The sequence below is a fragment of the Corvus hawaiiensis genome, chromosome 6, assembly GCF_020740725.1.
Source record: "Corvus hawaiiensis isolate bCorHaw1 chromosome 6, bCorHaw1.pri.cur, whole genome shotgun sequence".
Taxonomy (NCBI): domain Eukaryota; kingdom Metazoa; phylum Chordata; class Aves; order Passeriformes; family Corvidae; genus Corvus; species Corvus hawaiiensis.
In genome coordinates this window covers 48,610,285-48,622,504 of record NC_063218.1, presented here as the reverse complement: position 1 = coordinate 48,622,504, position 12,220 = coordinate 48,610,285, and the positions used below count along the sequence as shown (strand labels likewise).

The 12,220-nt window shown below is 51.2% G+C and overlaps 2 protein-coding genes across 3 annotated transcripts in view; one reads left to right on the top strand and one right to left on the bottom strand.

Annotated features, from left to right (window-relative positions):
* TSPAN32 (tetraspanin 32) overlaps positions 1-10,011 on the bottom strand; it is a 39,357-nt gene extending 29,346 nt beyond the window's left edge. Inside the window, exons 1-4 of one of the 2 annotated variants that reach the window (XM_048308293.1) lie at positions 9,938-10,011; positions 8,030-8,384; positions 2,840-3,127; positions 695-809 (exon numbers count right to left, since the gene is read on the bottom strand). In XM_048308293.1, coding sequence (XP_048164250.1) covers positions 695-809; positions 2,840-2,905 — 181 coding nt within the window. In that variant the 5' untranslated portion in view covers positions 2,906-3,127; positions 8,030-8,384; positions 9,938-10,011. The remainder of the gene's footprint in view (positions 1-694; positions 810-2,839; positions 3,128-8,029; positions 8,385-9,937) is intronic. The other variant, XM_048308292.1, reaches the window with a different exon arrangement.
* A 317-nt stretch (positions 10,012-10,328) lies between these two features.
* Positions 10,329-12,009, top strand: ASCL2 (achaete-scute family bHLH transcription factor 2). The gene is made up of 2 exons (XM_048308294.1): positions 10,329-11,091; positions 11,191-12,009. Exon 1 carries the CDS (start codon positions 10,556-10,558, stop codon positions 11,078-11,080), a length of 525 nt encoding a protein of 174 aa, XP_048164251.1. The 5' UTR covers positions 10,329-10,555; the 3' UTR covers positions 11,081-11,091; positions 11,191-12,009.
* The last annotated feature ends 211 nt before the right edge of the window (positions 12,010-12,220 follow it).

Sequence of the window (12,220 nt, the reverse complement as noted above, 5' to 3'; positions counted from 1 at the left end):
TATATAACCCCTTTATGTGTAGGAACAGGGAAGGAATGTACCTTAGCTTTGGACTAACATAGTTTTTACACCTGCCTTGTTAAACTGAAATTGAGAACCAGGATCTCGAGAGGGTATGAGCGTGTTTAAGCCCAGAGTACAGCTTGGGAGAAGCAGCAGATGCAAGCGCAGCAGAGGCGAGCAGGGTATTTTAGTACCTGGGCTATCTCTGCTCTAGCCTTGTACCTGAGACTTCTCCCTTGTGAAAGCAAAAATACCCCACATTTCCTAAAACAAACTCTAGGTGTTGCCATGCATTTCCCCTCCCAGCCTCAATTTTCTATGTTCTGCTTCAACTCCTGTAGCTCCTCTCCCCATGCTCCCAGTCTCCTGCCAGCCCCAGTGCACTTTTAGTGACTGAGGAGCTCCTCCTGAGCTCTTACTGCAGCACAGGGGCAGGATGGGGACATGGTGAATAGAGGAACAGGTGCAAACACAGAAGCACCTGAGCACCCCATGCTCCCACAGCATGCTTTGGTTACAGACATGCAGGTTTGATATGGGAAAGTAAGTGCCTGTAGGACTGTGTTAGTCCTAATGCATCCTCCAAAATCCAGCTCCTTCCTCCTCTTGAGGTATTTCTTTCAACTGCTTTAGGGAATTTTGTAGCTCCTGGTATGACCAAAGTTCTCGCTGGGATGTGACCGCAACATACCTCTGTGGTGGATGACCCTGTAGGAGTTGCTGTCCAGGGAGACGTTGCTGATGAGGGTGAAACGGAGCCCATAGTGGGTGACTGTGCTCAGCGTGGCAATGGATAGCCCCAGGAGCTGGAAAAGAAGGGTTTCAGGAAGGGATTTACAAGGCAGCAGCTCTTTCTGGGTGCACACAAAGGTTTGAGGTGTATCTGAATACTCCTGAGCCCCATGCAAATGCAGACAGCCTGATCATCCAGAGACCACCATATGTACCCCAAAATGCACATAAAAGGACAAACCCCAGACACTTAAAAATACTAAAGCTGTTCTTCTCTCTTGCATAATGAGTGCATGTGACACTGTGCAGCCCACAGTCTCTTGGCCAGTGCCCGTGGATTAAATTCCCACCATATGAAGAAAACTGAGAGGATTGATGCCCTGGCAGCACCTGGGTGGTGCCACCCCATTCTGCAGACTGCACACATGTGGCTGTGAGGGCTGCCAGCTTCAAGAGTGGTTTTAGGCAGGGGTGATGTTCTCTGCTTTGCTCTTTGCAAAGCCAGTCTCGCTGCCTGCTGTTGGCTCTCTTTCCTACAGTAGAGGGCAAAGAGCTGAGTCCTGTACTACTCTAAGTTGTCTGTGCTGGTTTCTGTCTCTGCAAGGTGTTGCTGGCCTGTTTCTGTCCCAGCCCTGAGAGCACTCGTATGCCTAAGGCACAGGGTAACTACTTGCACATCACCCTCCATGTTGCCCAGACTGAATCCAGGTGACGGAGAAAGAACATTTCTGATGGTACTTTTCTGTGGGAGATGGCTCTAGGGCAGGGCTCCTTGCAGCATGACTGGTGGCAGAGCTGGGACAAAGGCACCAAAAGCAAAACCAGCTCCAAATCTAGTGTAATGAACCTGCAAAATGCAAGGCCACTCCTAGCTCTGAAGATAAGGCTTCATCATTCTGTGCTTTTACAATACAGAAAAATGAGGCAGCTATACCTGTGTCAAATGTGACAGTGCAATCTCAACATAATCCCCACTGTGTGACATTTTCTAATAGCTTTTGCTGGAGGCTTACGGTCTCAGAGACTAAATCCATCCAAACCATAGCATTTTGTCTAACCTAATTCGTGGCACCTTCAGATCCTTCAGACTGTGCATTACTGTGTATCTTGACTCACACCCAGCAAAATATTAAGTGCAACACCAGTTAGCTCAGATTTCTGAGAAACACCAGTCTAAAATCCTCCTAACAGCAATAACAAGATTCTAACCATCCACAGCGGCTGTGCCTTAATGCCTCCTCTAAACATGCTTGGTACCAATCCTCCTGTCATTTCCTCCAAATGGTGTATTCTGTTATTTGGAAGAGAGAACCATCGTACAGTCAAACTACAAACTTCATTTGTGGCCCAAAATAAGGTATTACTTTTAATTACACTCTTAAAAAGCCACCAACCCTCTTTGAACTAAATACAGATTATTATTATTGCTGTTGGTATTGTTATTATTATTACTATTATTAAACTGGCAAGTTTTGATGAAGTGAAAAGGCAACAATAACATACAAGTCAAAGCATCCAGGAGAAGTGTTCTCCAGTATCCACCATTTCCCATCAGCTCTTACAGCAGATATCCAGAAACTCCCCTTGAATTTGCTTCAAAAGCTGATAAAAAGAGTCCCTGGAATTGCTTTCGCTTTGCAGTGCTGATCCACAGGTTTCTCACACACACTTCCACCAAAGCCTTGTGGTTTCACATTCTCACTGATCCCACCTGCAGTCAACCACCCTCCCAGCAGCAAGTGTGACTGCAGCAGGTCTGTCCTCTCTTGCTCCAAGGAGACAGGAGCAAATATCTTTTTGCTGAGAACCACCCATTCTGCCAGCAGCGACCTTTTCTTTCTCCTTGGAGGCAGCTGCTGAGTTGTGAAAGAGCAGCAGTGGTGTGACATCCCTGAGAAACCAGAAGTCTATCAGAGGAAGGGGGGCGATGCTGGTGGCCAGCGATAACCGCCTATGGTGCAATGATAACTCAGGCAGTTGGCTGTGCTTGCCCTCTGCCCGCCAAAAACAGAACGTGGGAAAACCATCCCCTCTCGGAGCGGGAATGGCAAAGGCAATGGTTCACCTCGGTTCTGCAGAGATCCCCCCAAACCTGCCTGCTCACCATGACACAGAGGCTGGTCACCAGCAGCTGGCACTTGGTGGTCCTCATCCCGCACCTCAGTCCCATGGCAGCTTGTCCCCAGAGAGAGCTGGCAGTTGGTCCCTCCAGCTCTTGATAAAGCCTGGGTTTCCACCAAAGGAGGCATGGCCACAGCAGGGCCTCTCAGGAAGTGGAGTCCCCACCACGTGCCGATGCACCTCCTCCTGCCTGATTATTAAATCCTGTTTAGGGCAGTCACCTTCTGAACATGCTCTCAGTCAGCTGCTGTCCGCTCCCACACACAGCCAGCTGGGAAAGAAGGAAGAACACACAGAAAAACAACCTTTCATGGAGTTTGGAGCAAAGCTCCCTTAAAAAAAAATTTAAACTGTGCAATGAAAAGTCAGTGTCAAAATATCCTGGCTTTGACTTTCACTGGAATGCAGTTTTGCTTAATAAACATTGTCGGTAACATTTTTTTTATAATCTGCATAAATAGTATTTTGGGAAAAAGTCTAGGAAAAAATTATTAAAAAAAAAAATAACCTGTTGTTTAAAGAAGGAATTAAACCCCTCCAAACAGATCTGTGTAAGAGTCTTCTCTCCCCACAGGGCAATAACCTTTGGCTGAGTCTCTATTAGAACTTGCATTTGCAGATATGGGAAAAAAACACATTTTGGTAGTATTTTATTCAGGAAAATGGCTATATGGAAATATAACCCCCTTCCCCAAAGATGCTCACTGTCCGTGGACATTTTAACTCTGTCCTTTCCCCTCTCCTAGCACTGAAGACTCCATGGACCCACAGCTGCAGAAGATTTCTTGTCTTCAAAACCAGCTGTCTCCAGGACACGTATTTCTCAAAACTAAATCGCAAAGAAGCCTCAAGAATGATCTGGCCAAAGTCAGCCTGAATAACTGAGTGCCTTAATCATCCTTAGTTTTGGAACCAGGCTGGTGGAGAACAGGTGAAACAGAGTAATGAAAAATAATTGCACTCCCTCCAGGTGGCAAACAAAGGGAGCAAAAAAGTAAAACCATCCCACAACAGTAACTGCAGGAAGATGACAAAGAAGGAGGAGGAGAGGAGTGAAAAAAGGAAGGAAGATGCATTTTGTAAAGCGAAGAGAAAGCAAGTTGCACAAAGCCATGAGCACAGGAAAAAGCATGTTGTGATTTTCTGACTACATCACTAGCTTTCTTGCAAGCTTTCCTGCAGATCATCTTGGTTGCAGCCTTCCAAGATGCCAATGAGAACTGCCACAGCCAGTGCCAAAAACAGGTGTCCCCATGGCTCACAGGTCCCTGCCCTGATGCCCAGGAGGAGATACTTATGTACCGTGTGCAGACAGAGACCTTCCTCCTCTGGCTACCATCTGGAGACCATCTGAGGAAAACCAATGGCTAGACAACAGGGCAGGAGGGCAGTGGGGAGAGGACAACAAGCTGGTAAGGCAGCTGATGCCAAGCCTTCAGGAGCAGGATGGCCGGGAACAGACCAGACAGGGAAAATGCCTTATAAGACACTGTCAGAGTTAGGATTGCATCTGAATGCAGAACTGTGGGCACCCATCATTTCTTCTGATACTAGAGGACAGACAGGGGTGTTGTCACCTGCATTTCCAAGGTGAAGAATCCCTAGTACAAAGGCAGCAGAGCTGGTCCACCCATGGAGTTACAGGTTAAATCTGGAAGGGCTGCAAGAAGGCATAAGCACAGCTCTGTGTGTAACACCAAGCCACATCAGCCCAGCCACGAGCGACAGTCACCAAGCCGTGTCACCTGCCCTGAGCACACCCAGAACCTGTTTCACAGCGACGGAGAGGGAAAAAAACATGGAACCCATCTTCGTTTCCCGCTAGACCCCAGTTCCTTCCCCGGTCCAAAACGACTGCCACCGCAGAGAGACCTGTGAGAAGCCAAGTCTCACACTAGAGGTCCCCACAGGCCAGCACAACCCTTTCCCGAAGGGCAGGATGATCGACGTGGGCTTTCTGAAGGGCAATTCCCTCCCCAGTTCTATAACGGTCTCCTCAGTTCCTGCAGGAGCCTCGCACCTCACCTCAGGTCCACCTGAGAGGTCCCAAAATCGCCATCTACCCACTTTGCAAGGGCTCCTGGTCTTCCCACAAAATATGTTCTGCCTCCTTTTATCTCCAGCCATAAAAACGGGTACCTTCACTGACTCACGGAGCTCTGAAAGCAGGTCTGCAACTTTAAACACCTGGGTTTAAACAGCTGCTTCCTCTGTTTTGGTAGAAAATGCCAATTTCTGAGTAGCTTGCCCGTGTCTTCTGATGCTTCTCCCACCAGCAGTGCTTGGTGCTCTTGCTTAATACCCATTCCCTCTACTAATTGCTCTGCCTGCTGGGCTCAGGGGTGGAGGGATTTTTTGCTGTTTCTCTTTCCTCTCTCTTACCTTCTATCCCATACAGGTATGCCTTGAAAGTTTCCTGTTTGGGATAGAGCATATGTGGATTTCTAACATCAAAAAATTAACAAGAGCAAAAGGAGTTGCTTCCTCACCCCTCCCCCCAAAAAACAGACAAAAGAAAGTCACTCCCTCACCCAAAAGAAATCAGTAGAGTAGAGCTGGGATATTAAGAGGTTGGGCTGTGATTGAAGGAGGCAAATTTGGCACATGGAAGGGCACTGCTGAAGGGAGCACAGGGGGAGTCTGTGTGCTCATCTTACCTGTGCCCATCGAAAAGGCAATCTGCAACACTTTACTTTCTAAGGGATTCAACTTCCCCTGGGTGCTCTGTTGCTGGCACACGCCTACCTCTCTGTCCAGGAAGCATTGGTGAGAAACAGGGTGTCCCCTCAACCTCATCCTACTGGGAAGAGAGGCAGGGCTGGTGGCATGCCAGGGAACCACCCTCACAACCAGCATGTGGGCTGGATGGCAGCACGGCTTTTCCAGCAAGACTCGGCTTCCTGCCCACCTGGGCAGGTTTTATTGATCAGTCCCCTTTGCAAGAGCACAACGTATCGCTCCCAGAAGCGGTGCAAAACCACAGGTGACCACAGCTCTTGCCTGTGGCTTCCTCCCTTATCTCTGGTTATCAGCTGGAGCATGGAAAGATGGTAGTGAGTCTGAAAATACCCCAGGGAGCACAGGTGCTCTCTTTCTAGCCTTGCAGCAGCTTGCAGACGTCTGTTATGAAAATATACACCAGCATCCTCAGCTGCATGGGTCTCGGAAGGATGTGCCACCTCATCCAGAAGGGAAGGATTGATTTTAAAAAGGGAACAAAGCCAGATCATATTTTTTTGCAAAGCTATAAACTCCCAACACTCTTCTGAGCTGGAGGGAAACAATGCCCACTCTGTCAGAGGGATGTTCTAAAAGAGCTGGGGGATTTGATGTGTTAATGCTGCATGGGGTGAACTTGGGACACTAAACACAAATGGAGAAGAAGAGGCTGAATTCAAGCTGGTGCCTTCTCACTCCATCAGTGCAGCCACCAGTAATGGAACAGCAGCACTCCAGCCTCAGCTGCTTGAACTCTGTCAATGCAGCAGGGAAGAGAAACCTCCCCCTGGGCTTTGGGGCACTGCTACTCATGCTCCTGAGAAAGGATGGGCTGGAAGCAAGAAAGAGGATGTCACCCAGGAGCTAAAAATACACCCATCATCCAGTCAGGATACTCCTGCGCCAGGTCCCTGCTGCCTCTCAGCAAGCCTCCTCCTTTTCCAGCGCACAGCACCATTAGGGAAAATACCTCTCCTCCACAGCAGAAAGCAGCTCCAAATGTGTCAGATTTACAAGTGTCAGTGGCTCAGCTCATTCAGTCCTTCAGCTACTGCCCATAGCACGGCTGGATTCACCCTAAAGCTCGCTCGTAAATAAAACATGTCCATATCAAACCGCAGCGCAGCCATAGGGGTGATGGGAAGCCGGGGAGACCTCAGAGCCTGCGTCTGCCTTCCCGGGCACATCACAAGGATGCATTGTAAAGGCTGGTTAGCATTCATCTAGCACATACACACAATCAAAGCTAAAAACCAACTTTTAAACCTGGGGCCATCTCTTTTCAAGAAAGGAATGACAGGAGAAAAGGGGGAGGTGCTGGGCTTTGCCAAGCTTCAGATGCACCATACAACTCCACTGTGAATGGAAACAAGGCTGGCTGGAGGCTTGGAAGACACAAAACCAGAGAGAAATCATAGTATCTCCAAAGCACTTTTTTACTTATTACTATTTTCAATGTGTGTCCCAGAAATCCTCTAGTGATTCCCAGGCAATTTGAAATTATTATAGGTGAGCAAATAAAATGTCAGAAGAGTTATTAAAAATAGTTCATCAAGCCAGAGAAAGATTACATTGGAAAAGAGCATAAGCTGAAGATCCCTTCAAAGAATAAACCCAAATGAACATCTTTCTCCACTGAAAGAACCATACTCATAGCTCTAAGGCACACCGCCCTACTCAAACAAAATTATTTTTGCTTTTTCACATGCTAATTGCAAACCATAACTGCCCAGGAGCCAGCTGTGCAGGTGATAGACCTGAAAACACAATGCAAGCCCTGCTCCATCTAGCCCTGCTCCTGGTGAAACCAGTGTGAGCACAGCCCAGTCTGGCAAGTGGGCTCACCAAGAACAGGGCTGCTCAACTGCCCATTGCTTTTTATTTCTGACATACATCCTCTCAAGCTTTATTGCAACAGGACCTCTATTGCTTTCCACTGGAGTCCAGAAAGTTTTGGTAAAATACTCTAAAAAGCCCATGTCAGCTGCCTGTAATGCATGGGGTGACACCAGGGCTGACCCAGCACCCCACCCTTCCTGCTGACACATGTGCCAAGTCAGGGGCAGCACTTTGCTCTCACCTTTGGCAGGTGCAAGAACTAAATGTAGTGTCAGAGGCCCTTTCCAGAGGCCCTTTTTCCTTCTCCCTGAGCATCGTTTGGCCACCTTGCAGCACACTGGCTGAAGCCACATGGGGCTGCAAGGTGTCCACACCAACCACACAGTTACCATTTTTGCCTTACCTGCTCCAGGAGAGGAGAATTTCTTCTCCCTACTCTCTGGGGATGGGTAGCACATTGCTGGATGCTCTCTCTCCCCAGATTATGATCAGGAAGTTGATTATGAGCACAGACAGTGTTTAATGATGTCTTGTTCTACTGGATCTTACATAGTCATTAACTTTATAAAGAGATTTCAAGTGAGATTGCATTTCTCTGAGTACAAGATGTACCTACCTACCTTCCTGCAGACTGTTGGGGAGCCAGCTGCACTGCTAGGAAAGTGTAAGCACTTGCTGTGTGTTGAATATCAGATCCGATGGCCACATCTGGCTGGAAACACACGTCGTGATCAGCAGTCCTGAACCCAATTTGGACAAGTCAAGCTCATCCCTGAGCTGAGCGTGGAATCTCTGTGGCTGGAGGCTGCGCGCTCTCCCTTGAGACCGGGTTTACTGGTGTGCGTTATTAATGAAAAAATTCCCTGTAGCTATTTTTGTATGATAAAAATCCAGTTATTACTCTTGAGTGTGGCACTTCGATACAGAAAGCTTTCTCTTGAAAGGTTTCAAGGGCAGCAGCTTCCCCTTTCCTGTGAAAAAGGTTTTCAGCAGAAATTAGAGACGAGGTAATAAAAGAACATCAGTATTACTCCACTGCAGTAATGCCCCTACTGACTAAGCTACGTCTGACAGTGAGCACAAGGCAAGCCCCCTGTACCAGCCAGGGCAGCTTTGCAGATGCTGGAGACAAGTGCATGACATGGCCTGAGCTGAGCAAGCAGTCTGTGCACTCCCAAATATGTTCAAGGCACAAGCAGCTCCCTGGTGCTGCCCGGAACCCACCAGGAAAAATGCTCCACCTGTGCCCCATGCCATGAGCCACTCCTTTGGGGTCAAGTCCTTCAGAGAAGTTGTAGGGCTGCTCATTGGTTTGCCCCCAGGTCTACAGCACAGCCAAGAATGTCTCAGGAGCCACTGAATTTGGGCGTTAAGCCTTCTGCGTGTTTGATTACCAGAAAATCAAAGTGCTCGCAGGCTCCATACAGGAATTTCAGCTCGGCTGCCTGGGACACTGCAGTGGGGCTGGTTCCTTCAAGCCATTGCCATTGCAACTGATCCCCAGGGGCAATATTTCTCTTGCAACATAATGGAGCCTTGCTGCTCCCGAAATAACCCACACAGAAACTAGAAAAGCCCCCTCTGTCACATCAAGAAATGATAGCTCTTTGAACTACCATTTTGGCTTAGATACACCCAAGGACCAGCACCACAGTGGTTCAGGGCAGCCAGGGGAATACAGACCCTTTGATATCCAAATCGAGCTGCAGAGTCTTGCTGGCACCTGTCCATGTTGGTGCCAAAGACACCCACTTGGAGCACTTTCCTGAGATGGGGTTATGTTCCCCCCCAAAAAGTGAAGCCCTGTGACTGAACTGCCCCACACTACTGGATTTTTTTTTTTTTAAAGGCTGGGTAGGATCAAAGCCAGGACAGCACATCCTGAAGCTGTGCTGAAGCCAAGAGTGGACACAGCTCCAGGGCAGTGCGTTCATGTAGCTCCCCCTCCATCCATCCTGTTTATTTAGCAAAAACCATGCAAGTTATTTCTTCCCACAAGCTCCCGGGACTCCAGGAGGAAGCTCCTTTGTCCTCCCCACTCCATCCAGCTATCTGAACGCACCTTACGCTGCTGCTCTTCCCACCGGAGCTGGAAGCAAGGCTTGCTTGATGGCAAGCCAAGGAGGACTGCTTGGCATGGCAGAGGGAAGCCGGGCTGCAACCCCCGAGCTACAAAACCTTCGCATTTTCCTTCTTGTCTCCATACCTTTATCCCTGAATCTCCCATTGAAGCCCAAAAAGCCGGCGTTGGCAACATGATTCACGCCACTGCTATAAATCTTTGTTATTATACTCTTTTGGTGGATGTAACAAAGCAGAGCCCCGGCGTGTCCCGTCTCTCTGCCAGGCAAGCACCGACCGGCAGCCAGGCGCCGGCACTCCCCGCTCCGCAGGGAAAGCCCTGGGAGCAGCCGCGCTGCCGGGCCGCCGCCTTCCCCACACCGTCACCCGCGAGGTACCCGGTTTCGGCAGGGGCCGGGCTGGTGGCACATTTGAAGGGACAGAACCCAGGGCTTCCACTCACCGAGGGCACCGGCGAGTCCCGGCAGTTCGTGCGTGCCCGGTCTGAGGTGCGGAGGAGGCGTGGCGAGAGGGAGGCCCCTCCCCCGAGTAGTAATAATAACTAAATTACACTAAAACGTCAAAAATTGCCAGGGCAGGGGCGGTGATTTGAGGGAAGGTTGGAGCGGGGGGGCAGGGAGCGCACCCCGAGGGGCAGGGCCGGGGCCGGGGCGCGGGCGGCGGGGTGCGCGGGGTGCGTGTGAGGCCGGGGGGGGGGGCGGTTGCCGGGGCCGGCGGCGCCACGCGCCGGGCGCGCGCGGGGGCGGGGGCGCGCGCGGGGGAGGGCGCGGGCGGGGGCGCGGCGGCGGCGGGCGCGCGTGGCGCGGCGTGCGCGGCGCGTGCGGCCGGCGGGGGCTCGCGAGCCGCCGCGCGTTGATAAGGGGCCGGCCGGCGGCGGGACCCGCCGCAGAGGCGCGGAGCGGCGGCGGGAGAGCACGGGCATGGGGATCAACTGCCCCGCGCTGCCCACCCCCGCCTCCTTTGTCTCGCTTTAAATTTAGTTTTGGCTTTTTTTTTTTTTTTTTTTTTTTTTTAAGTTTTGGGGTGTGTTTTTTTTTTCCGCCGCCGTGGCCGCCCGGCGATGAACGGCGGGGCTCTGCCGCCGCTACCCCCCGCCGCACCCCGCGGCCGCCGGCGGCCCGCTTCCCCCGAGCTGCTGCGCTGCAAGCGCCGCCTGGCCTTCGCCGCCCTGCCGGGCACCGGGGCGGCGGCGGCAGCCGCCGTGGCCCGTCGGAACGAGCGGGAGCGCAACCGCGTGCGGCTCGTCAACCTGGGCTTCGCCGCCCTCCGCCAGCACGTCCCCCACGGCGCCGCCAGCAAGAAGATGAGCAAGGTGGAGACCCTCCGCTCCGCCGTCGAGTACATCCGCGCCCTGCAGCGGCTCCTCGACGAGCACGACGCCGCCGCTTCTTTCCCCGACGGCCGCGGGCGGGTGGCTGTCGGGGAAGTTGGCGGCGGCGGCGGCGGCTACTCCTCCGCTTCGCCCTCCTTCGCCTCCTCCGCGCCCGGCTCACCGTGCTCCTCCGAGGAGAGCGGCTACGACGCGGCGCTCAGCCCCGAGGAGCGGGAGCTGCTGGACTTCACCAGCTGGCTGGGGAGCTACTGACCCGGCGGGAGGTGAGGGGGCAGCCGGATGGGAGGGGGCGCCGCTTGCCCCCCGGGGCTCGGGGGAGAGGGGCACGAACCCACCGGGGCTCTTCTCACGTCTCTCCGCAGCCGCGCTCAGTCCGCAGCACGTCGGCGCCCCCGGTCTCGGCGGCAGCAGCATCCCCCCAAAAGTACTGACCTCCACCCCGGCGGGGCCCCGCTGGCTGCTTTTCTCACCGGGTTCAGCCGTCGTCTTCTGGCTGTGGAAAGTGCAATGGTGTAGCTGATTGCGGGGTCCCGCTCCTTGCGCGGGGCCAGCGGCTCCGCCTGCCCGCTGCGAGCTGCCGACCCACGACGAGGATGCCCGAGCGAACCTGCTTCCCCCCGCCGCTGCTGTCTGGTGTTGCTTTGGAGGGGTGGAAAGGAAAAAAAAAAAAGAAATTAAAAACACTTGATGCTTCCTTGTTTCTGGAGGGGGAGGGAATTTTTTATCATGTCAGATTCTATTTTATATGTAACTTGAACTGCCTATAGGGACACTGGTGTATGAAGACTTATTTTTGTACAAGAAACCTTAGAGAAAAGGGATGAGATGGTTCTATTTTTAGCAGGTCCTATCCACTTGTTCTTGAACACTACCAGCTGGAATGTTTTGGGAACATACACGGTATAGATGAAAAGGTGTTTGTTTGGGTTTTTTTAAATTATTCTCTCCAAACACTTCAGTAAAAGACTGTAAAGTTATGTGGTGTTTTAACGTGGTGTCTGAGTTTGCCTGGTGTGAAGGTCCACCTCTCTGAAAACTGAAGTTTTATTAAAAAAAAATGTATTGAAGGCATTTTTGTATGCACTTGCTAGGATTTCTTAAGTTGTACATATGCAGTTTTTAAGAGAGTATCATATTTTATGTAAATTGACTTTATAAATAAAAATATATTTATAAATGGCTTCAGGGCTGTAAGATATGTATGTTTGCCAGAAATGTGCAAGGTAACTTAACTATTGCCTGGAGGGGTGGGAGAGGGGAGTAATGACCAATACAGCAGAGAGGCAGTTCTCCCTGGACCAGGCTTCACGTGCAGAAGGGGATAAGGAGCAGCATAGCACAATCGCCAGGCTTACTTTTTTTCCCCCATTCAAGTTTTATAAACTCAGCACT

Excerpts from the sequence above, each read along its gene's own strand:
- ASCL2 (XM_048308294.1), top strand. The coding sequence starts at position 10,556 with ATGAACGGCGGGGCTCTGCCGCCGCTACCCCCCGCCGCACCCCGCGGC.